Source organism: Bubalus kerabau, chromosome X (genome assembly GCF_029407905.1).
Source record: "Bubalus kerabau isolate K-KA32 ecotype Philippines breed swamp buffalo chromosome X, PCC_UOA_SB_1v2, whole genome shotgun sequence".
Lineage (NCBI taxonomy): Eukaryota > Metazoa > Chordata > Mammalia > Artiodactyla > Bovidae > Bubalus > Bubalus kerabau.
In genome coordinates this window covers 147,569,531-147,595,024 of record NC_073647.1, presented here as the reverse complement: position 1 = coordinate 147,595,024, position 25,494 = coordinate 147,569,531, and the positions used below count along the sequence as shown (strand labels likewise).

Here is a 25,494-nt window from a genome sequence, read left to right as displayed (position 1 = left end):
TTAACCATAGTAAGTACCAAACACCTTATGCTGTCCTGCATCAGTCCATGCTGGAGTACAGCCACTGGTTCTGGAGAATCCCACCATGATGTACCATTGGTAACAGTCCCTTCACAAAGTTCCTTCTCAGCTCCCCAGCCTCACTCGATCCTCTGAACCCCTTAGTATCGCATCTTCCCCTTTGACTTTTAGCCCGTGCACCCAGGAACTCAGCCAGTGGGTTGGATAGGACCTACCACATGAAATCAAACACTTCTGAAGAAGTGTGACAGCATTAATGAAACTGGCAAGTTGAAGTGATTTTGATATTTCCATCTCTCAATTTTCTTCCTCCCTTCTAGTACATTCTATCCTGTTCTGTCTTAAACTGTGATCTTCTGCAGTCGGCTTAGTTTTAGTTCTTTATATTTAACTGGGAATGTATTTCACTGGCACCATTTAAGACAGAATGGTGCCACTCTCAACATTAGCCACACATTAAAGCTGAACTCTCCTGGGAGAACCATAATTAGAAACTTACTTTGTCCCCACAAGAGTAACTTAGAGCATCACAGAACAGGTAGTTGTTTTATGGGAGAACAAAACTCTTCCTGGTGCTTCTGAAATCAAAGCATGTGAAAAACTTTTAAGGGGCTGACATTTAGGTTTGATCAGTTCCAACTATGAACACAACTACTCTGATATGAAAACACACAGTGCAGTCTTCAATTTTATAGGAGACATCTAGAATTCTTAAGTGGCCCAGATACTATGCTTTGGGGCAAGGAAACTGCTCACCAGTTCTTCAGAAACACCTTCAAAATGGAGAAGAGCTGACTTCAATGAACTTCTGCTTTTTCTATAATTTTATATGCTGGGCTCTAGCCATGCTATAGCAAACACTTCAAGGTACCCCATAAAAAAAGTCACTCCATCAAAACATATTACTCCATAATGATTATACAAGGTAGGAAAGAAAGAAGGAGCATGATTTTATTGAAATCTTTTAGTACAGTGTTGGAAGATCTTCGAATCCTATATTCTAAAGCAATACAAGCACTGCAAATGATGTAGTTCCTGAATCTAGTTGACATCATCTCTACCACAGGAAAGTTATCATACAAATCTCTTGAAGTTGATGGATGTAATTTAAGTTGAAAATGGAGCAACTTTGGTATATTTGTATTTCTCTGGATCCCCTTTTTGGCTAGATGTACACCAAGTCAATTGCCATTCAGCAGAGTTGGATAGAACCAGTATGTTTGATGGTCATTGAAATGTTTCCGCACGAGCAGCAAGGGATTGCATGAGCTCAAATTAAGCAGCTCTCAAGGCCATCTTCATCATCTTTCTTTGAACTGGACCATCAAATGCCACTGCGTAGGGCTAAGTCAAGTCTAGTTAGTTGACAGATGTACCAGAAGTACTTTAAAATACAAAATGAAGCTAAATAACCGTGGAAACAATCAGCTCTTAATTCAGAGAATGACAATATCACTTTCTTAATATCTTTATCTGAATATCATTTTTGAAAATGAATTTTAAAATTATATGTCAGCTCTGTAACACATTTAGATCTATGTGTTGGACTAAATCTTCAATGAAATCACTGCTTTAAATCAACTGGTTTTAGTCACTGTTAATGTGTCTATGCTGGGATGCCAAGATGTCTAGCTGCGTGCATTCATAACTACATTTTCACTCCACAGAAATTGAAGAAATACAGATTATCACTCATTTTTCAAAAAGAATAATTACATACATCTCAATAGACTATATATCTCAAATCAACTCTGTCTAGATAGAGTCCATTGTATTGCATAGGTGACTTTAGCCATTTTAAGGTACAGCAAAATGCTAGTTTCTGCAATGATTAAAACAATCCTTTAAACTTTGATTTAACCTCTGCTGTGATGAAGTTTGAAATCTTAAAGATTGCTATTCAGGTTTGTTAATAATTTAAAGAGACCTCATTTTTCCACCCACTGAATTTAGATCCGAGACTTTGCTCTGAGTTTTGAGATCCAGCAGGAGGAGGAGACTTTTCTTTCTTTTTCCTGGGCTTTGTCTATGGAGGCACGTTTTCTTTTTTGTGGGTGGAAGCACTCAGCTGGTTGTCCACCAACGTGCCCTTAGTACAATTCAGAGTTGCTGCTTGCTGCCTGCCACCGAGGAGGGGGCACCTCACTCAGGAGCCGTCAAAGGTCACCTGTGAATAAAGCTCTCTTCCCTCCACCATCACTCCTTGGGCCACCACTGAACATTCACTTCATGGAGCAACTAATGCTTACCTATTTGTCCTTTATTTGGTAGGCCCTTCTCACCTATGTAACAGCTTTAGCTAAAATAATCTATTGCCTAGAAGGTCTGCTACTTGTGATTACAAAAGACCAAAAACCACGAGGTCACCCACCACTAAGGAGATAACGTTTAAACGTGTATTTGGAGGCACCCACCAAAAATGTACCCTTTTATCATGTCAAAAGCAAAATAGAGATGGGACTAGTAAAACTAAGAGGACTTAGGGAAGAAGTCCTTGTTGCAGTGGAGAGCCACAACATAAAACTCTTGAGGAAAAAGGCAGAGTAAAAGCTAGAGCTAAAAACAGGATGTTAAAAAAACAAGATGGCAGGACATGAGGTGCATCTGGATGGACAGAGCTTGAACGTGACCCCGAACCTGGAGATTATCTCAAAAGAGTTTCTCAATCAGATCTATTGCTGAACAAACTTTTGGAATTTTAAAACAGTGTATTTCACGAAAAGTGACAGTTATGCTTTTCAGAAGGGGCAATAAAAAATACACTGCTTCTGGGGTGTCTATTGTTTACCAAAAATAAACGTGCCAGTGGCCATCTTCAGCTATTGATGCATTTCATCCTAATTAAGCATAATGATAAAAATGGTATCCTGGAAACCTGACCACTAAAAACAAATATTCAAAATTCAGGGTATTATTAATTCTCTAAGGTTCACTCAAAAGTGAAAGACTAATTCTCTACAGGGTTTCACCCAAATGTCCATAGACATTATCATTTTATATTTACAAAAAGGCTTTAATCTGAAGTGACCTTTGGTAGCCCCGAAATTCTTAAACTATGAACTTCCACAAAGAAATTATAAACTTGAAAGTTGTGGCCTCAAAGTACTGACAGAACAAAGGGCGGGGGGAAAGGTCACTTATCAGAACAAGTCAAGGTAACAAAAACATTTCTCCTTTAAGACTGTTCACTTAAAAGATCAAATAACCACTGCCCTCCTCACTAAAGTGAAAATAAATGGTTGAGATCTTTAAGAGGGGGAAAACAGTGGCCTTGGAGTATACATAGACCTGATGCTTTCACATTAACATAACTGCTCAGTCCCAAAGCTAAAAAAATCAGACAAATGCACGCAAGTTAGAAGCCAGACCAGGCTTGCTCCACACCTCACATCTTTACAGTGGGACGTGGCTGAACAGGTAAGACACAGATTCACCGTTGTGGGTCCTTCGGATCGCCTCAGCCAAGATCATCGAAATGTCAATAACCTAAACACCAATGAAAAGACAGAAAAGGGGAGAGGAAAGTGGGACATCTCAGTGATGTTTAATTAGAAACGTAGAAGCCAGAAAGCCTAGAAAAGCTTTCTCCAGCACATAAGATATGCTACTAGTAAACCCCCAGCCCACATCCACTTCTTCTGAGAGGACAGTTTGTGCCTGTCTTCAGAGTACAATCCTGGGTGAGGGATCCTGGAAGTGAGATTTTTCAGTGTAGATACTTCAAAGGCTGTTCAGGGCTGCTGTTAACCAGAGACATCCTTTTCTTCGGGTGTTTGTTGTTTTTAAATTATTTTTACTCAATCATTGCATAGAGGATTTTTGTCTCTCGGTTTCTGAAAACACAGATACCATAGCATCTAACGATACAGCTGTAATCACCTAACTCCAAGGTCAGCATTAGAACAGCCATACACAATGGAGAAGGCAATGGCACCCGACTCCAGTACTCTTGCCTGGAAAATCCCATGGACGGAGGAGCCTGGTAGGCTGCAGTCCATGGGGTTGCTAAGAGTCGGACATGACTGAACGAATTCACTTTCACTTTTCACTTTCATGCATTAGAGAAGGAAATGGCAACCCACTCCAGTGTTCTTGCCTGGAGAATCCCAGGGACTGGGGAGCCTGGTGGGCTGCTGTCTATGGGGTCGCACAGAGCCAGACATGACTGAAGAGACTTAGCAGCAGCAGCAGCAGCAGACAATGCATAAATGCATAGGCATGGCTGTGTTACAATAAAACTTTATTTACAAAAGCAGATGGTGGGCTGGATTGGGCCTGCAGGCCTTAATTTACTGACTCTCAACTACTGAGAATCAGACATGAAAATCTAAGGCAAAGCTATTTTGACCATTTTCAAACAAATCTCCTGGGGCCAAATGAACTGCGTTGCTCCCTGATAGATGAGAAATCACAAGGCGGATCACTCTGATCCATCTTCATGCTCTAATGATGGGAACGGAGGCTTCCAGCAATGAAAGGACTTGCCAAGGTTCACCAAGCTACAGAGGCCAAACAAGAATTCAAACCGTTTGACTTATTTCAGGTCAACTGGTGTACAGCAATCATTGCCACCTCTCTGGGGGCCCCCAAGTCAGGAGGGATAGGAGTAAACCCTTGGTATAGCCTTATCATTTCAAACAGAAACCTTGCACCCATTAAACACTAACTCCCTAACGCCGCTCCTGGCAACCACCACTCTACTTCCCCTTTCTATGCGTCTGACTACTCTAGGGCCCTCAGGTTAAGTGGAATCTAGTTTAAATATCACACAGCATTTGTCCTTTTGTGATTGGCTTCTTTCATTTAGCATACCATTTTCAAGATTCATCCATGTTACTGGATGTGTCAGAATTTCCTTCCTTTTTAAGACCAAGGAATATTTCACTGTATGAAGAGACCACACTTTGGTTACCCATTCAACTGGCGGTGGACAGTTTGGTCATTTCCACCTTTTTATTGCGACTAGGGCCTACTATGAATGTTTGTGTACAAGGTTTTGTTGAACACCCGTTATCAGATTCAGGGGAATAATCCTAGAGGTGGACCTGGTGGATCATACGGTAATTCTGTTTAGCTTTAGCACAGTCTGTTTCTTAATGGTCTTTACTGTGGCTTTATTCACTTACTCTTTATAACTTTGACCTCTGTTGACCCCAGCTTTTCCCAGATACTAACATGTATCAGACCTTCCCATTACAGGAAGCTACAACCTCTGCCAACATCTGCCTTAGCAAGGGGTCACACATGCAAGATGCAATGCTATTTTTTGGGATGTGAGCTAAGTGTCTCACTGCATGGCTCTGCCAGCAGTGTAGCCAGTACCTGAATCTTGGAGCAGTGCTTCATCTTGTCCTCTTGGGGAATAGTATTTGTCACAACAACAGCCTCAAAGGCAGCATTATTTATTCTGGAAATAGCTGGCCCAGAGAAGATCCCATGGGTAAGGATAGCATACACTTTGGTGGCTCCAGCCGAGAGTAGTCTATAAAACAAAAGACAAAAAAGTTAAGTGCGCACAAATATTCTTGAAACATTCTCCCCTTTGTGTGAATTTAGAAGCAATAGTGTGCTCCATACAGGAAAACATGAAACCAATTTCACTCACATTTATTAGTCTAAAACATGATCTTTTAAGCTATGTGCTGACCAAACACTTTGTATTTCCTTACATCAGGGAGTATCACCCTTGGCTTTGGGCCCGGACACTTCTTTGTTGTGCAGCACACATCCCTGGCCTCTACCCAATAGCAACACCCCTCCCCTCAGTTGTCACAACCAAAAATGTCTCCCGACATTGTCAAATGTCTCCCAGGAAACAAAACTGCCCAGGTTTAAAAGAGCAAAGCCAAAACGTCCCATGTTGACATACAATCAATACAAAAAGGTGAGCTATTCTACACTCTTAGTTTTGCTCTGTCTTTGAAACCTTCTGTGCACTGGACCCTCCCAGCACATCTCAGTACATGCATGCTGCAGCCATGCACAGGTGGGCAGTGGCTCCTAGGCAGGATAGCCCAGCTCTAAGCCCCTGGAAGGCCACAGCTGAGAAAGCTGGAGTGAAAGCGAGCAAAGGAAGGGAGGGCCTGAAGAGGCCGAAAGACTGTCTTTTCCCCTCTGTGCTCAGTTTCAGAAGCTTCTTCTCTGAACTTTTAAAAAAATACACTGCAAGTAAAACCTTGAAAACGAACACCACGCCATAAAGGACCACGGTTTTTTCCCTACCAAGACAAAAAGAAATGGGTGTAGAAACTGACTTTGGTCTGAAAATCCACTACTAAGCAATCAGTAATAATTAGGAGGATGGAGCTCGGTTTTTAGCAGCTGACGCTTCTCCTTTCTTCATGAGATGGCCTAGCACTTTCCTGAAGGGTCCGGAAGCACCCTCATACTTGTCTGCAGCATGGCAGATGGTGCCACAGGTGTCGGCCATGTCATCCACAAGGATAGCCACGCGGTCCTTCACGTCGCCCACCAGGACCATCCGGTCCACTTCATTCGCCTTCTTCCTCTCCTTGTGAATCAGTGCAAACTCCACGTTCAACCTGTCCGCGATTGACGTGACCCTGCTCAAAGACATATACAAACACAGATTTAGTGAACACAGACTTCTGGTTATTGCAGGGGGTGGGGAGGAGGCTGGGAAGAAGGGATAGTTAGGAAGTTTGGGGTGGACGTGTATACACTGGTGTATTTAAAATGAATAACCAACAAGGATCTACTGTATAGCATAGGGAACTCTGCTCAATATTATGCAACAAACTAAATGGGAAGAGAATTTGAGAAAGAATAGAAACATGTAAATAAATAACTGAATCACTTTCCTGTACACCTGAAACTAACACAACACTGTTAGCCAACTATACTCCAATATAAAATTAAAAGTTAAAAAGATACATAGGGAAAAGAAGGAAAAGAATTACAGCTGAAGTCTGAAAACATATTCCCAAAATTACATTAGAAAACTCTCGGTTTACAAAATAAGAAAAAAAAAAAATAGACAGATGTGTCAAATATTGTCAAAACAAAAAAAGACTGTGCTCCTCACAGCTGTATTTTAGGACTATTGTAACCAGCCCCACTCAAGATAATGCAGGAATCAGGCCTCGCCTGAAAAGCTGGGCCTGGTGTGGGGTATGTGCTAAGCAACCAACACGGAGGAATGTGCCAGGACATGGCTTTGCGCCTGGGGCAGCTGGGGAAGAAAGCCAGGGCGCCTTGACCATGGTCTAAAACTCCTGACAGTCAACAGGCTGGTGTTTACGGGCATCTTGTAAAGTCAGAGGCCCAAATGAAAGTAAATGATTTAGAAAGTACTAACTGCTCAGTTTGGGGAGCAGCCATGAGGGACAAAGTCCTGTTTAGCGAAGCCATGTAAGCTGCAGGCTTATGACAAAGGGTTTGACTGCACTTGAGGCCTCTGAGATTGTAATCACAGTCCAGGCCTCTGCCCATCTACAGCAAATGCTCAAAGTTATCAGCCCTGAAAGGCCTGAACTGGCTAAAGGAGAAGTTGGCAGGCTAGGCTTGCTGCTGAGCCCAGGGCATTCTACATTTTTCCTGTGAAGAACAGACTTCAATGATGAAACTTAGCAATAAAATAATCCCACTGACATAAGGGAACATGAAATATCCTGTTTCACTTCTTAAAATGACAGCCTCTTATTATGCAATGCAGCTGAAAAAAATTTTTGAAGGACCAAAACACAGACTCAGACACAACCCAATTTTGTATGCAGTCACTAGAGGATACAACCTCTGGATGCTTAAGTCCTGGCACCACTCACTGTGTCCTCCTCAAATGGTGATCAAGTAGAGCCCGGCCCAATCATTGAGGAGAACCCACTTTCTGGGGCCAAGAGGGCAGCAGGAAGGGGACTGTGTACCATGGGTTACTCCTGCTTGTTTCTGAGAACATTCAACAACTGGTATCATTTGTAACTGTGGTAGACAAAGTTATACATATTATATACATAGAGGTATGTATGTATACCTAATAGAATTTGAACACTGACAAAAATTTTGCCCCATAATCGCCTTAAAACATATACTACTCTATTTATGCCAATTTCATAAAAGATATGCTCTTTAAACTCCAATTAAGGAAAGCTAGTTTCTCAGAACATAAGACAGATTTTGCCAAGAAAAGCCTCTTGAACACCTTTCATATGAGCATATAAAAATTTTGTTTCTATGTAAGGATCAGGAAGACCTCGGTAGGGCAGGGCCAAGGTCCACAGCCTCACACAGGGACGCACCACCACGTGGGGTGAAGGTGGCATCGCCTGTGTTCACATGTCTGCCAGGTGATCTGCTCTCCTGAGTCTGCGAATAAACACACCAGCAGGGGGCGCAGCGGCCCGAGTGGGAAGGAAGCTGAGCTATGCAGTTTGGTGGGTAGGGTGGGGGTCAGGGGGATAGAGGAAGGCATGGAACATGAGTGGGGAGCCCCAGGCACTTCAGGTACCCAATGGCAACGTCAGAAGCAAAAAATCAGGGAAACTATTCCTGCAAAAAAGCTCCAGGGTTGCGACAATATCCCTATTTCTCCACAGGTTCCAACGCTTCTCTTCCAGGTGTACAACTGTGACTTACTGCCTATTCCTAACATACAGTTGTTGATACAGGGTATTATACAGAAATCTCAGGCGGAAAAAGCTAGAACAACAACAAAAATACATAGTTCAACTTCTATTTCTTCTGGATACACCATTACAGTCTTTACAGAAGAAAAAGAAAAGGAAAATCTGAAATAGTTGCACCAACTTCCCGAACCAGTTTTATGTGAATATTGACCATCTCAACAGTGGCGTGCTTCCTTCCTAAGGTCTACTTTTTTCTCAGCTTCAAAGACTACCCACGAGTGACCTCTTGTGGTGATATTAAGTTTTACCTGGAACAAATTAAGCTTCAAAGTTTTTTCTACAGCAACAAGTCCCAATTTCTCAGACACCTATTTTTGTCTGTGTGTGTGAAAAACAACTTATCACATCAAGCAAAGAAGTCACAGATAATGTCAACTGCATGTACCATGTGTTACTTGCGAGGCTATTTTGTTGGTTGGGGAATAGCTTACTCTAGGATATGCGAGATGTGTAGCAAAAATTTAAGGGAAAAGAAACAGAGGTGACAAGAATTCTGAAATGCACACCCTTAAAAAGTTTGCCTTTCCCAGCAGAGAGGGAGCAGCAGGGTAGTCTGAGTGGAACTTATCTGAAGGGGCTCTGAACAAAAACAACATCTTGCTGCTGGCCGAGCTAGCTGATTCTGTTATTATTATTATTATTTTTTAGCAGGGGTTAGCAAGTGCATGAGGGAACTTGGCATATAATAAAAGATGGTACTTCAAGTCAAAGGGAAAAGAATTGATTACTTAACAGTTTGGGGACAATCTAGATAGCTGGGGACAGTGGAACTTGGATTCTTCATTCACTGTTTATTCCAAAACAAGTTTCAGATTGAAGAAAAATCAAAATATTAAAAAGGAAAAAAGCAACCCTTAAAATACTTAAAATCAGAGGAGAGGAAAAATGTTAAGGGTGAATCTTTCATAAACCCAGAAGCCATAATTTGAAAAAGAGATAAATATGACTACATAAGAATGTTTTAAGAGTCTTGCAGAGAAGAAAAACACAACAAGAAGTGAAAAACTTGGAGAATTATTTGCTACACAGAGAAGCAAAGATGTCACTTCCTGCCTGCATAGAACTTCTAACAAACCAGAGGAAGAGGCGTCCAGCTGATAGAAGAAGCAAAAGGTAGGAACAAAAAATAAACATGCTGGAAAGAGCGCTCAACCTTATGCACAGCAACTGGAATTAACAGGAAGACATGCCCTGTACCACTCAGCTGATCTGTAAAGTAAAAAGAAGTTTGATCAAGTGCTGAGCAAATGAGCCTGTGTATGAAGTCACTGGCATGCACAGTCGGGAATGTCAACTGGTCTTTTCCTTCTTAACTGAAGTATACTTGATTTACAATGGTGTGTTAGTTTCAGGTGTATAGCAAAGTGATTCAGTTATACATATGTGTGTGTGTGTGTGTGTGTGTGTGTGTATACTTTTCAGATTCTTTTCTATTATGGTTTAAGATATTGCATATACTTCCCTATGCTATACAGTAGGTTCTCGCTTGTCTATTTTATACACAGTAGTTTTATCTGCTGATCCCAATGTTTTATCTTCTTTGAAAGACCCAATTTTGCCCCCGTCCATCAAAACCGAAATAGCTCATGCTCTTGGACTTGGTGACAGTAGTTCTAGGAACACTTGTACTTCCACTACTTGCACATGTATAGGAAACGTGAAAGTGAGTGTCCTGCTGCAGGAACATGCCTAAGAACACCAACAACAGGACCAACTCAAGAGGAATGAGAGACTGGCTAAAGGAATCCCTACGCCTACACACAAGGGCCTATTACCCAGCCGCCAAAACCAAGAAAGCCGCGCTCCTGCACAGCTGTGGAACGCTTGCTAAGGTGGAACACACTTTTAAAAAACACAGAGAAGTATGTGCAGCATATTATCATCTGTGTGAAATAAAAAGGGAGATACATGTTTCAATAGCATTTCCAAATGCTATTGGAAAGACTGGAAAGAATAGAGGCCTCTCAAGAAAGAGGTGGGACACATCACCTCATCCAAAAAAAACAAAAAAAAAAAACAACAAAAAAAAACGGGAGGGGGCTGGGATGGGAAAAGACAAGGCCACACAAGTTTGTGGACGGAGCTCTCTTCACGTCGCCCTTCCTAACGGAGAGCCCTCTCCCCACCAGAGAAGCAGCTGTGCGCTTCTACCCAGGGACCGAGTCCGGAGTCTCGGCGTGCAGTACAGCACTCTATCGAATCGGCGTTCCACCGCCTTCACCCTGATCCTCAACTGTCTCTACTGACTGCTCAGTACACTTCCTGAGGCCATTCAGTGTGCCTGCGCTCTGTTGCTTTTAGTGCCAAGCCAGTTTCTGGCCAGCATCCTCCTTTTCCAGCCTAGCACTGTTCTGTGGCCCCACGAGGTGGGCTGCCCGCCGCCCAGTCATCTGCAAGCGGGGGCTCTCCGGGGGCTGCACCCTCTCGCTTTCCTAACTTGGATCATCAGGTGGTCTTCATCGCATGAGGTGGTCTTCGGCGGGGAGTATTTCCTGAACAGCTGGGCTTGTGGAATTCTCCCTCTGCCGTTCTGCAGCCTGGGGTCCATTTTCCCAGCACTGGGACCGCCACATCAGGGTGCAAGTGCAAATCCCACCACACATCCAGCCGTAGCATAGACCCTGAGCTGGCGCTCTCACAGGTGGCGCCTTTCTCCCTGCCCTCTCCCTTCTCTCCGGAGGCTCCCCTGTGGGCACTAGCCTCTGCCAAGCCACTCGTCTCTTCCTGGATCCGACCCATCACCCAGGTCACCCTGAGCGCAGCTCTCAGCCTTTTTTATTTCTTGGCCACAGTTATCTCCCTTTCCCTGGCAGTTCAGTTGGTAAAGAATCCACCTGCAATGCAGGAGACACCGGTTTGAATCCTGGGTCAGGAAGATCCGCTAGAGAAGGGATAGGCTACCCACTCCAGTATTCTTGGGCTTCCCTTGTGGCTCAGCTGGTAAAGAATCTGCCTGCCATGTTGGAGACCTGGGTTTGATCCCTGAGTTAAGAAGGGAAGGGCTACCCACTCCAGTATTCTAGACTGGAGAATTCCATGGACTGTATAGTCCATGGGGTTGCAAACAGTCAGACACGACTGAGCGACTTTCACTCACTCACACACTCACTCATCTCCCTTTCTCTTGGGGTGCTCTGTCGACAGGGATTTTAAAACTGTTCTATTTTGGCTTCCATTGCTAAGTGTTTGTAGTAAGAAGGCCAAGCTTGGTCAGTTGTGTTGTGAAGTGAAAGCCTTATTTTCCAATTAGGCTCATGGCTTCTATCACCAGAAATAAAAGCTTTTTAAAAACTCAGAACATTCTTTGCTGAAAATAAATGTCTATGTGTATTTTTTTTTTTCTTTCGTGAGTGATGAAATATTAAAGATGACAGCTCTCTGCTCTGGAGGTGAAGCCTGTTGGCTACTTACTTGGTCATCTGCAAAATAAACTGGTAAGTCATTTAAGACATGCTTCCTTACCTAACACATACAGCAAGGAAAAAGCAGTTAGCAAACCCAGAAACCTGTCTCGTGTCACCTGAGCCTGCGCAATACCTTTTGGCGCCCCCAGCATCAGGTGAAACAATGATACAATTTTTCCAGTCAGTGATGTTCTCCCGAATCCACTGCAGGACCGCAGGCTCTGCATACAAGTTATCCACGGGGATATCAAAGAAGCCCTAAGGGGAGAAGTGGGTGTCATGTTATAACAGGGCTTTTTAAAAAAGATCTTCTCTGCAATGAAATAAAATTAGAATTTTTTAGTCAAAAGAAGCCTTTTAAACAGATTCCCCTTTTACTTCTTTTTAAAAATATTTTTTCAATTAAAGTATACATTGTATTTCTTTTTTAAAAAATGTTTTTGTAACTGAAGTATAGTTGATTGACAATGCTATGTTAGTTTCAGGTATACAGCCAAGTGATTCAGATATATATATATATATATATTCTTTTTAAGATTCTCTTCTGTTATACCTTACTACAAGATGCTGAATATAGTTCCCTGTGCTATACAGTGGGTTCTTGTTGTATATTTATTTTATATTTTATCCTTCCCCCCACATTTTCCCTTTGGTAACTATAAGTTTCTTTTCTATGTCTGTACAGACTCCCTTTTCTTAATTCAAACGGAATTAAATCAAAAGACAGATATGTTCCAGAAGCAGATTTTGGTTTAGCTGGTATCTTTGGGGACATGGTCTATTACCTTATGATCACCGCTATTCTAAGAAAAGGAGACTGGCTTTGTAGATAAGTGGGGGAAAGATTTGCTTAAAGCTAATCTTAAGCATCTTATTGTAAGCCAAATAATTCACAGTTTACTGTACTGCAGGGCAGGCATACTGTAATTCGGCCTGTTTTATAGATGAAGGAACTAAGTTATGAAGAGTATTTAAAAACTTAACTCTCCCATTCTAATTATTGGCAGAAGTTGAGGTAGAATTACAGAGTTTACTACCAAGAAGCCATTCCTGCTCCTCCAAAATTGAGTGGAGGCAAGGTGGTGGTGGAGATGGGCGATATCAATGTTAAATTATCTAAGTTTGGTAAAAAAGACGAAAATCCCAGAGAGTCACCATATACAAACTTAAAAACACAAGTAGTGTTACCTCCTTTGAAAACTAACCTAACAGAGAGTTAGGATTTAACCACTTGCATTAAGCCCTCATTATAACCAAGAACAATAAAGCAAATGCTGGAACCTGTATCTGAGAGGCATGCAGGTCCATGGTGATGATGTGATCCGCTCCAGCGACAGACAGCATATTGGCCACAAGCTTTGCTGAAATCGGAGCACGACTCTAAAATACAAAGGCACAACTTTTATAATAAGGGAGAGATGGCGACATCCAGATTTCTCCCACTGAGATCTACAGGAGAAAGATGAATCACAGATGTGTTATTACATGTAAAAAGAAGTAACATTAATAATTTAATCCCTCAATAATTTGAATTTAGTAATTTAAATTAATTAATAAAGAAAGCTATAGGTTATAACAGCAAAAGAGACTCATCCCAGTTTTATTCACCAAATACTAATTATTTATTATTGGGAGACAGTGTGCCTGACACTGGATACAGAAAACAAATATCAAAGAAGCAAAAATTAAAGATAAATACACATAATATCACAATTTATGTAATTCCAATTGTGACAACTAGGTAGAATAAAAGGTACTGAGAGAGAAAGTGAGAGGGAGACAGAGAGAGACACAGATAGACAACAGCATGAAAGACAAGAAGTTAAAAGACATTAGTTGTCAGAGGCCCCTCTAAGGAAAGTGCTTCTTCTTTTTTTTTTTAAGTTCACAACTGAGCAATTTAAAAAAAATTTTTTTTAATATAAATTTATTTATTTTAATTGGAGGCTAATTACTTTACAATGTTGTATTGGTTTTGCCATACATCAACATGAATCTGCCACAGGTGTACAGGAAAGTGCTTCTTAAGGCGAGGCCAGCAGAGGCAGAGACTAGTGGTGCAGAAAGAGCCCATGTGACATCATGGAGGCTGGGAGGTCACTCACATCCAAGGACGGACAGAGCCTAGTGTGGCTACCTGGTGGTCCAGGATGCAGCACAAGGGGATATCTGAAGGGAGGCAGGGCTACATCTTCAGAGCCCCAAAGGCCAGTCCTTAAAGCTGAGTTTCTGCACTACAGCTAGAAGCAAAGGCTGTTACGAATTCAACAACAACCAGAAGGAAGAAAGAACAGCTTAAGGTGATGGATCAGCTGATATTTAGAGAAACAGACCGCAGTGTGACACTGTATCTTCTTGAAGGTACCTAAGTTCTTCATAGCTTTAGCTTCTACACCATAAGTGGACATGAACTCTGCCCACGTCAAAACAATCCAAGGGACTATACAGGCATGATTGGGCCTATGGAAAGAGTTCAGCACTTTGCTATAAACCAAGCATTCTTACATACAACAAAAAAGAAAATGTAAGCTTAATAGAAGATTTTATTCAAACTTACAATGTTATGTAAGTTTCAATTATATCTCAAAGCGGAAAACAAAGATTTCATTCAAAATAGTAATAAATGATCTCTGTTAAATACACAGACACGCATACAGTATATTCCTGTAAAGACACACACAGGAATTAAATCAAAATGTGAACCGATTATTTTTATTTTCTCTAGTATCATTCTTTTCTAAAAAAAAGAAATTATATTTTACGATAATTCACACCCCCCCACACACACACTTTTTTTTTTCACACACAAAGAATGAGAGGAAATATCCCAAATGTTAACAATAAATGTTTCCAGAAAGTGAGATGATGGGGAAATAGTTTTCTAATTTTTTGTGAATCATTCGACCTGCTCAACTAACTCAGGTTTTTTCATCATGTAACTCCCCTGCTCTGTTCCATGTTGTCCTTGAGATAAAAAGCCCTCCTGCCAGTGTGGCTCTAGCTACTTAGAAGTGGTCTGCCCTGCACCCTCAGCTTCAAGGAGGAGTCCTCCCCAGAGCGGGCTCTGGGCCCCCTCTCTCCCTCTTCTGGAGAACACTGTAAGCCTTGCCGTCTACACCCACACTCCCACCTTACCCTTAATCTGCCCCTACCTCTGCAGACCCTGTATGTCTGATCCTCCAGATCTGGTTCCAATCTCCAAACTTTAGGCACTTGGAGAATTCCAGAGGGGAATGATCTGTCCGTTATAAAGGGACACAGCATTTGGCCCCCACCATGAGGGACCACCGTAAGCCACCTGCTTAAAGATGGACATCAGAAGATCGTTTGCGTAGAATGCATACTTCACAACTAGACTGTGTGTCCCTCAAGCGCAAAGGACTGGTTTTGGAGATGTCTGCATCACCTGCAACCCCAGCTCTGTACCTTGCATATGACAGTTCTTCAGTGAATATTTCATAACAGGATTTCTAGAACACTGAGTTTCCAAGGCTTAGTCATTCACCCCACTGACTGGGAGAGTTACTTAGTCTAACAAAATTCCAGGGTAATTAAAAGAACAAATCCATCGCTGGGAATGTGATTCACTATGCTGATCAACTTCCTCTAAGTTGATAACCTGCAAAAAGATTCCTCTGTCTCTCCACGGCATCAAGCCATTCTTACTTCTGAGAGCTAGAGCACAGGAGCAATTTCTAAATCCATACTTTCTTCTCTCCTTCAAACTCTGTTTTAGAAGTTAATTTTCAGACCATCTTTCATGATTTGCCTTAACACCCAACTGCATCTTGCAAGAAAAATGATTTACAGGTTTTAACTGACTTTATGGTTAAGAAAGAGAAAAAATTAGTATGGCATTTCAACAAAGGTAGTCAAGGTACAGCAACTGCAAATAAAACGGTTGACTCCCCTAATGAAAAATGGTTAAAAATCAAATATTTTGTGAGCCAGACCAGTCTGGACAAAGATTCTCCAGAGAGTCCAGATTTCATTCAGCATATTAGCTGCTGCCCTGATAAAAACCGTAAACTTTGAATCAGTTCTAATGAGGTGGATGAAACTGGAGCCTATTATACAGAGTGAAGTAAGCCAGAAAGAAAAACACCAATACAGTATACTAACGCATATATATGGAATTTAGAAAGATGGTAACAATAACCCTGTGTACGAGACAGCAAAAGAGACACATGTATAGAACAGTCTTATGGACTCTGTGAGAGAGGGAGAGGGTGGGAAGATTTGGGAGAATGGCATTGAAACATGTAAAATATCATGTATGAAACGAGTTGCCAGTCCAGGTTCGATGCACGATACTGGATGCTTGGGGCTGGTGCACTGGGACGACCCAGAGGGATGGAATGGGGAGGGAGGAGGGAGGAGGGTTCAGGATGGGGAACACATGTATACCTGTGGCGGATTCATTTTGATATTTGGCAAAACTAATACAATTATGTAAAGTTTAAAAATAAAATAAAATTTTAAAAAAAAAGCGTAAACTTCACAAGCTTTAAAAATGGAGATTATAGAAATTTGTGTCAGCACAACTGTCCTCAATTTTTCCAGTTAAGAAATCAAAAGAAACAATGTGATCATTGAAAATAGGTCTTAACTTTGAAAATTTTGAAAAACAGCCCTCTGTGATTCCTTTTTTGCTATCAGTTATTCTCCAACAATACGGCGTACCATTTCTGAATTCTGGGTTCCTTCTACTACTACTGGTGCCAACTCTCAACTGCTATCGTGGCCTTGCTTCTGTGTTGCTGACAGTGCTCACCTTGTCTCTTCTACCAGTGGTTAAGTTCAGAAAGTCGTGGGATTGTCTGATTGAGGTAAAAGAGAAAAGTGCCCACCGTATTGTTTCCAAGAAATGTTCCGACAGCAAAGTGACTAAGTAACAGTGAAACAAAGGAAAGAAACTGGTGTTCAAAATGGTCTCCACAAGAAAACCTATCTAAATGTCCAATAATGGAAGCTGGATAAAGAGATAGTCGGACAAAGCAGATTCAGGGGATAGTTAAGCCCACTGGGGGCTCTGGAGGGCTCTTTGCCAGCAAGATGGCAAGTAGAGGCCAGAGGCCAGGAGTGACCTCACATCCCCTGTGGGAGCAGGAGATCAGCCACATAGACCCGGCTGGTGTCTCTATATCATGATGATCAAATGGAAGAAACAAAGTTTGAAAATACAATCTTGGAACAACAGGTAAGTTCCAATCAGATACTTGCAAACAAAAAAATGCAGGTGTCTCAGTATTTGTATCAGTTAAAAAGAAAGTTAGGATAAAAAAAGACAACCAAAACCCAAAAAACCAGCTAGGGTTCCAAACTGTTAACACAGTGGGAGATGGCCAAGTAATAATAAAAGTAGTAATTTACTGAGAAAGCAGTAATGTATCAAATGTCTTAGTGCCAAGTGCAAAGGCTACTAGAAATAAAAGGAAAATCTGATGACAAATGGCAGAATACAGAATTTACTAAACCTCCTGTTATGTAGAAGAGAGATGGTAGCAGAATATTAGCTTCTCTAGTACATAGACAAGAATGAAGATGCTGAATAATCCCATGGAAACGCACAAATGGGAGGAAGAGCTAGGACGACAGATTACACTGAGGGAACAAAAGAAATAAATTTAAATTTAGCAGCTAAAAACGCACATAAAACTTGCAAATCAAGTCTGGAATAAAAGCAGCTTGACAAATGATACGTGGGAGGTCATATGCCTCACCGGAGCAGATGGGACCTACACATAAACTAAAGCCAAGTTACAAAGTGAAAGACACACACACACCTCCCCACATACTACACACACTCCAATATTTCATGGCAATGGCAATTACCTGCTATTCAATATCCATAAACAAATGTTTTATGGACATATAGCCATGCCCATTCATTTACATTTGTCTCTGTCATACAATTAGAGCTTGGTAGTTACCACAGAGACCATGCAGACCTTCACAGGAAAACCTTGCTGACCCTTTCTAACATATATAATGAGTCACATTTCAAGTGCAGAATGGAGTTCTGGAGATCAAATTTTTAGTGGGCAATTCACTGACTAGGTGTCTTTAGCAGAGTCTGGAAACCACACCTGAAGGAGTTGACATTAAAATTTACGGGGACCTTGCTACAGGAATCCATATTTATAAACAACTTTTTTCACATGAGGGGAATCTTATGTACTGTTGAGAGATTTGCATTGTTTCAGAAAATCAATTCTGGAAACAAATGGAGGTGCACTGGAGAAAGTTTCTCTCGTAACTAGTTATCCAATCACAGGGCAACAGTGTGGCTGCTGAACTAAAAGGATTCACTTGGAACTGACCATCTATTCATAAAACACAAAGAGGGCAACAGCTTAAGTGTTGCTCCCATAGAGGGTTGAATGGTAACCCCAAAACTCATGTTCACCCAGAAGCTCAGACTGTGACCCCATTGGGAAATCAAGTCTTTGCAATTTGATTTCAAAGCAAGACGGTGATCAAGATGAGATCATTCTAGATCAGGGGGCTCCCTAAATCCAACGACTACCCTTTTATAAAAGGGGAAAGGACACACAGACACAGGAAGGTAGCCATGTGAAGACGAGTCGAGATGGCAATGACGCTACCAGAGGCCTAGGAAGGTCAGGAGCCCGCAGAAACGGAAGAGGCAAAGAAGGCTCCCCCTGGCGTCTCCAGAGGGAGTGCAGCCTGCTGGCACCTTGACCCCTGACATCTGGCCTCTAGGACAACGAGGGTGCACATTTCCGTCATTCTAAGCCTTCCAGTTTATGGTCATTTGCTTCCGCAGCCCGAGCAGAGTAATACGATCCCTTTGCAAGTTCCCCTCCACCTTCCCTGATTTTTCTTGAGGGCAGAGACCATATCTTCTTCAGTTTCTTCTACAACCTCACAGGGCCTCCTACAATGCCAGTGTTGCAAAAAGGATAATTCAACAATACCAACTTCATTCCTGTGGGGGGGTTAAAAAAGGGATACTGGTGTAAAGTTAACTTGGTATCCTGAGAGAACTGTAGACTCACACACAGCTGAGATGGTGCATCCTTACCCCAGTTTTTCATGGTGACATTTTGCAGCCCTAAGGAGGAAATCACAACCAGGATGCTGACATGGATACAATCCAGGGGTCTGCCTGGGACTTCATCAGCGTTTTACACTCAACAGTGTGTGTGTGTGTATGTGTTTAGTTCTACTCCCCACCACAAAGACACACACCAGTTTCATCACAAGGACTATAGTAAGAGTATTTTCAGACCTGCAAAAATACTCTTTACCTGTTTCTGTATCTACAAACATGACGGCTGATTCAAAGATAAACCTTAGATAAGGGCAAGAAAGCATGTTTACTCCATCACGACAGTAGAAGGCCAACATTTCCCAAGGAGTCGGAGGTATAAAGTGAGAAAATAAACGCAGCCATCAAGCCAGAGCCAGTTCCTCCAGCAGCTGCCCTGCACGCATACCTTGTCCTTCTTGTCTTGCCGGGCGTAAGGGAAGCACGGGATCACAGCGGTCACCCTGGAGGACGACGCAATCTTGCAGGCGTTGATCATGATGAGTAGTTCCATCAGGTTGTCGTTGATCTCGCCACAGCCACTCTGGATGATGTACACATCTTCCCCTCTCACACTTTCACCGATCTCCACGCTAGGGAAAGGAAGGTGCTGCTGTTAATAGCTAAGCCTCCCTGGGACCACTCCTAAGGGTTGCGACTCGCGAGTGCTCAGCAGGCGGTGGTCCTTGAAGGTAGGACATCTTCCACTGAGAGGAGACAGAGCAAAATCAGCAAAGGGGAAGAGGCACACGGGCAAGGTCTGGGCAGATTAGGCACAAGCTTCCAACACTTCTTACCCGAGTGGAGTTGCAGAGGACGTGTGTATTCCCCCCCAGCAACCAGCTGTGACAACACAATCATAGAGGAAGCCCTGTCATCCCGGGAAGCTCATTGGAGACTCCGTTGCCTTGGGTTTTCTTGGGGGCCAGGGACTCAGTGTTAACCACGTGGTTCACTATTCAGCAGGGACCCTTTTCCATGGGCAATGGGGGAAACCTTGCGCAAACTCAGTTCCCAGAAGCCAGCCAAGGGTCATCCTATAAAGGGGCCTTTTTCATATACGAGGGACTCTAATATGCTCTTTAGAAACTGTCTCTGGCCTGTTACATTAACTCTTTTTTGGCTCAGTACTGTATTCTAGTTTTTTACTTTCATTACTGTTACACGTATACATTGCTTTAAAAATTCCAACCATTCTGTAAGGCCTGTAGCAAATAAAATAAGCCCAGAGGCAGCCAATTTCATCTCTTGATGTGGTTTTAACATATTTATCTTCAAAGTCCCTCACTAATGCTTGGATTGCTTCATCTGGATTTTTCATTTTAGGCATCACGGGTTGATTTCTCACTCCGGACCATGAGGACTGACCCGTCCCCTCCCCATCCCATCCCCTGCATCAAGCGCAGCCCTCCCATCTCATGTCGCCATCCTCTCAGCACAGATCAGTTATCTGCCAACCAAATCTGAGGGCTGCATTTTAACTGTGTCGGTGCCATTCAGAGCCAAGCCGTACAGTAAACTGAAAACCAAGTTCACGTTGCCTTTCTATACACAATTTTGGGGGGTGGGTTGTTCACCTTGGAGGAAGTGATGCTACCTCTTCATCTACTAAGTTTTCCAATACAAATGGCAGCCTCAACACTGAGCTAACAAACGAAACCCCACAATGTCAAGGTCGAGGCCTCGAGCGTGCCCTCTATTCCACGGCCTGCTCAAGGCTCGCCACCCCCCCCCGCCTCCCCCCTCCCTCCGCTGGCTGACCTGGGTTCTCTTCCTGCCTGCACACAGCTGCCTCCTGGGGATTCCCTTCCCCTGTCTCCTGCCCTTGATTTCCCGCTCTCTGTACCCTTTCTTGTGCACTTGCTGGTTTTGCTGATGGACATCCTCTGGTAGCGTCTTGAAAAAAGCAAACAGGAGCTTAACTCTTTGAAAACTGCCTGCCAGGAAGTTCCAAGTGTAGGATTCTGGGGGTTCAACAAGAGAATGAGTGAATACAACACTGGCATACATATACAATCAGCTGTGCCCTTTCTCTTGTGATCAGAAGCCAATTATACCCAATAGTATTGGAAGAGCTGATTATTTCTAAAGAAAATGGAAATATAAATGGTATTTGGAATACCATATAGTAGGCTATCTGAACCAACGGAAGCTTCTATCCAACTTCAAGTAAAATAATTAGAAGATAAAAATGCCATTTTTCAATTTGACATGATCTGGAAACAGTTTTGATCATAGTGGGTCAGCCTCCCATGTACTCTGTGCTCTGCCATGGATGGAAAAGGTACAATGCCAGCCTCAGGATGAGCATATGACAGAGTTTGATGTACTCCTCTCAAGCTCAAGTACTAAGGAGCTAAATGTAATTCCTTTGTGAACATCACGTCAAATGTGAGGTGAAGTTGATTGGGAAATCCCGGTATTATAGCTCAGAGGTTGACAATCTACAGCCTGTGAGCTGAGAATAGTGTGGTGGGCAAAATGATGGCCTACCAAAGACATCAATGTGCTAATCCCCAGAACCTTTGAATATGTTCATTTACAGGGCAAAGGAGAAGCAAAGTGGCAGATGGAATTAAGAATACTAGTCAAGTCACCTGAAAACAAGAGAGATTATCCTAGACTATTCTAGTTGGCCCAATGGGATTACAAGGGCCCTTAAACATGGCAGAGGGAGAGAGGTCAGAGAAAGAGATCTGAGGGCCGAAGCAGGGTCAGAGATGTGCTATGTGGCTGGCCCTGAAGATGGAAGAATGGGCCAAGAGCCAAGGAAAGTGGGCAGCCTCTAAGAGCTGGGAAAGCAATGGGTGGATCCTGCCCTAGAGCCTCCACAAGGAACACTGACCCACAATGGATTTCTAACCCGCAGAACTGTAAGATGCAACAGCAACAGAGCTGCTATGGGCCCATGAAACCTAAAATGTTATCTGGCCACTTACAGAAAGTTTGCCAACAACTCCTGATGTTATGATTTTTTAGCCCCAAATTTCAGGGGGATAAACTTCTTTGCCCTATTTTTTCTAAGGAACAACCTCAATCCCCATGGGGAAGACAGAAACTACGTATGATCACCATGGCAACTTTTTCCCAAAGCTATTCCTGATTCTACTCATATAGATGGTCACGACTGATCTTTATTCCAGGTCTTTCAAAAATTGTGGGCAGAAGGCAGCATCTACTGTTCTTCACTGATCCTGAAATAAGGCTGATGAGTTTATCTGAGCCAACAACAAATGGGTGTGGTAATTAAAAGACAGCCGCGGACTAACACGTTTTCCACCAAGAAGGGCAATCTATGGCCCCTCCACGTGGACCTGGGAGGACTCTGCAATTGACAACACAATGTGACAGAAGTGTCGATGCCCTGACTTCGGGGTCCAAACCTTCACAGACTGGGAGCTCTGACTTCCTGTGTTTTGAAGTCCTTGTGCTTGGATGCTAGTTTCCACGCTCTAATAAGGAAGCTCCAGCAGCCCTGTAGGGAGAGGTACAGGGGTTCCCAGCCAAGCTCCCAGGCCAAAGCTACTGCCAACTTACCAGCCATGCAAGCCAGCCAGCTCAGAAGTGGATTCTCCAGCCCCAGATGCCAACACGTGGGACAGAAAGAAGCCTTCCTTACTGAGCCCTGCTCAAGTCAGTGTGAGAGTCAAAGAAATAACGATCGTACACAACAGATAACCAGGACTTTGGGTCTTACAATCCAGGTAGCCACTCTGGGCAGGTTAACTGACCAGCAGAAAGGGTTACAGACGCCATCATCCCTGCTGTTCTAGGACGTCATCACAGCCTTTCAATGGTCAACTGGAAAGCTGGAACTGACATCTCCCTGTGGAGCTTAAATGATTTAGAGATGAGAAGGTAAAATCATGAGGCTCTGTGTCCAATTAGGCAGTGTTTTTTAAATGGGTAATAGGAGGAGTTGAGGACCAGCAGATGCCAAACCAGATTTATGGTCCTGGCTCAGGAAGAGATTTAGGAAGGGGCCCCTGGACCTGAACTGAAGCATTTTTCTCTTCCTTTTGCCCTTCTGCTTTTCATCTTTAGGACCACACAGTAAAAACCAGATTACCAGATTACAGGGAGGCCTGTTTGTAAAAACTCAACCTCTGGGCCTAGACAGTTCATGGGGAAGAGGGAAGTCAGGAAGTTAACCTCTGATAGTCTAGATATTAAAAACATAAAATATAACTATACAGCAATTCCCAGACTTCATGGTGAGTGGTTTCTGATACCTCATGATTTCTAATTACCTGGCAATTATAAAATACTCAGAAACAATAATTTTTTCTTGACCTATATGACACCACCTCTGGAACACAAACTGTTATTCCTTTCTTCTGAAAGCTACTGAAACTTGAACAGGACTGCTAAATATTGTCGTATTCAAACCTAAATATACTATCCTTTGCCAGAGCCCTGACCATCCTAGGAGACTTCTGTATGGAACTCTGCAAAGTGGAATTCTTTAGCTGAAAGACTCGTGCATTAATACTACCTGCTACTCATTCACAAATGTGTCTTCACTTATATTATCACCAGGGTCATGTAATGGAAGAAGGAATTCATGGAGCCTAAAAAGCTGACTCAATAGCAAACACCACCTTCTCTCTCTGTCATAACAACCACTCCTCTGTAGCTAAGCAATCTTTGCCTATGCCAAGGTCATCAAGATTTTTCTCCCATGTTTTCTCTTAGAAATTTCCAGTTCTAGGTTTTACATTTAGATTTAGAATTTCAAGGTCATTTCTGAAATGGTAGGAAGTATGGATGGAGTTGTTTGGGGTTTTGGTTTGGTTTTTTTTTTTTTTTTTTTTTTTTTTTGCAGCTCACCAACACTTGTTCCAGCCCTGCGTGTTGGAAATGTTGGCTGAACTGGGTCTTTGCCAAAGATATTAAAATGATTGGTAACTTAAAAAAAAAAAAGATCAGTAACTGAGTATCGTGGTAGATATTTAAGGGGGGAGGGAGAAGGAATGGGACCAACTTGAAATGAGTTAAGAGCTGCGTGGACGCAGGCAAGTGGAAAGAAAGTAGCCCCTGGCCCGGCTTCCGAGGGGGCCACCAGCCTGACCTCACTGAACGGAGGTCACCGCTTCTTGCGGACCTGAGACATGGGGGGCAGCAGTTACACTCAAGCCATGGCCTTGCTGCTGGACACTGCAGTGTCCCAGGACGATGAAGAAGCTGGAGAAGGAAAAAAAAAAAAGTCCATCATCTCTGAGGCAGAAAAGTTAGCACAAGGGATCCCAGCACGTGAGCCCTGAAGTTCTCAGGCTCTTTAAACCCTTTGCAGGTCCACACCTGCTGGATAACTCAGGAGCTGGCACCCGAGCAACTCAGGACTGTCACCTGGGGAGCTTTCAACATGCGGACCCTCACAGCCCTCGGAAGAAACCTCCGGGAGCGCGGCGAAGCTGCATTTTCCACAGCCCAGGGCGAACCCAGCGCGCCGCCCGGACTGGGGACGTGGGCGGGACGTTCCCTAGCGCGCCCTGGGTTTGGGAGCAGCGCTGCCGGCAGGAACGCGGACCCCGGGGCGAGCACGCCCCGGGCCATGTCCCTGCCCGCGTGCCCCGCACTCGATTCGGCTCCAGCCGGCTGCACCCACCTAGCCCCGCGGGCCGCCCGGGGGGTCGCTGTTCCCGGCTGAGGCCGCTCTCCTTGGCTTCTCACGGACGCCGCGGCGGTGGCGCGGAGGCCGCGTCGTGGCCGGCCCGCCCCGGAAGGGGGAGCGGGCGGCCACAGAGGGGGTCTCAGGCAGACGCCGGCCCCGGCCGGGCCGCTCAACCGCGCGCCCAGAGCCCTCCCCGGCCGGGCCCCCACCTGGTCTCCTGGTTGCTGAACTTCTTGGTGATCACCTTGCCCAGCTCCAGGCCCAGCCGGTCGGCCACGCGCTGGGACAGGTCCTGGTGTGAGCTGCCGCTGAAGAGCACGATGTTGGGCATGGTCGGGCGCGGAGTTCCGAGCGGCGCTGGGCGGCTGAGGCGGCGGTCACTCGGCAACCGGTGGCGAGAGCGGGAAAGCGCGACTGGCGGACACCGGGGAGGAGCGGAGTTAAAGAGGAGCTGGAGGGGGCGGGGCTGAGGGGCGGGGCCTGGGGAGGAGGAGCTGGAGGCGGTGGCACTCAAGGGGCGGAGCTGCGGGGTGGGAGGAGTGGGAAAGCGCAGCCGCGGGCTTCGGGGGAGGAGCTGGAGGCGGGGCGGAGGAGCGGCAAGGCGCAGCCGCGGTCCAGGAGGCCGAGCTGAAGGAGGAGGAGCCGCGCGGTGGGAAGCGTGGGTTAAGCGCCGCCGTGAGTTCCGGAGGCGGAGCTGGAGGGGCGGGCCTGAGGGAGGAGGGGCTGCAGGAGGAGGCGGAGTGGGAAAGTGCGGCGGCA

At 44.0% G+C, this 25,494-nt stretch overlaps 1 protein-coding gene across 5 annotated transcripts; it reads right to left on the bottom strand.

Moving 5' to 3' along the window:
* Positions 1–947: 947 nt before the first annotated feature.
* Positions 948–25,167, bottom strand: PRPS2 (phosphoribosyl pyrophosphate synthetase 2). Of its 5 annotated transcripts, none has more exons than XM_055563107.1 (7): positions 24,945–25,167; positions 19,531–19,714; positions 13,349–13,447; positions 12,201–12,325; positions 6,411–6,584; positions 5,344–5,503; positions 948–3,507 (listed from the first exon to the last, which is right to left on the bottom strand). In XM_055563107.1, the coding sequence occupies exons 1-7, from the start codon at positions 25,064–25,066 to the stop codon at positions 3,415–3,417; spliced, it is 957 nt and encodes a 318-aa protein (XP_055419082.1). In that variant the 5' UTR covers positions 25,067–25,167; the 3' UTR covers positions 948–3,414. The 5 variants fall into 5 exon arrangements, with proteins under 5 accessions (XP_055419082.1, XP_055419080.1, XP_055419081.1 ...); XM_055563105.1 differs by lacking the exon at positions 24,945–25,167 and adding an exon at positions 22,853–22,870; XM_055563106.1 differs by lacking the exon at positions 24,945–25,167 and adding an exon at positions 20,968–21,130.
* Positions 25,168–25,494: the final 327 nt, after the last annotated feature.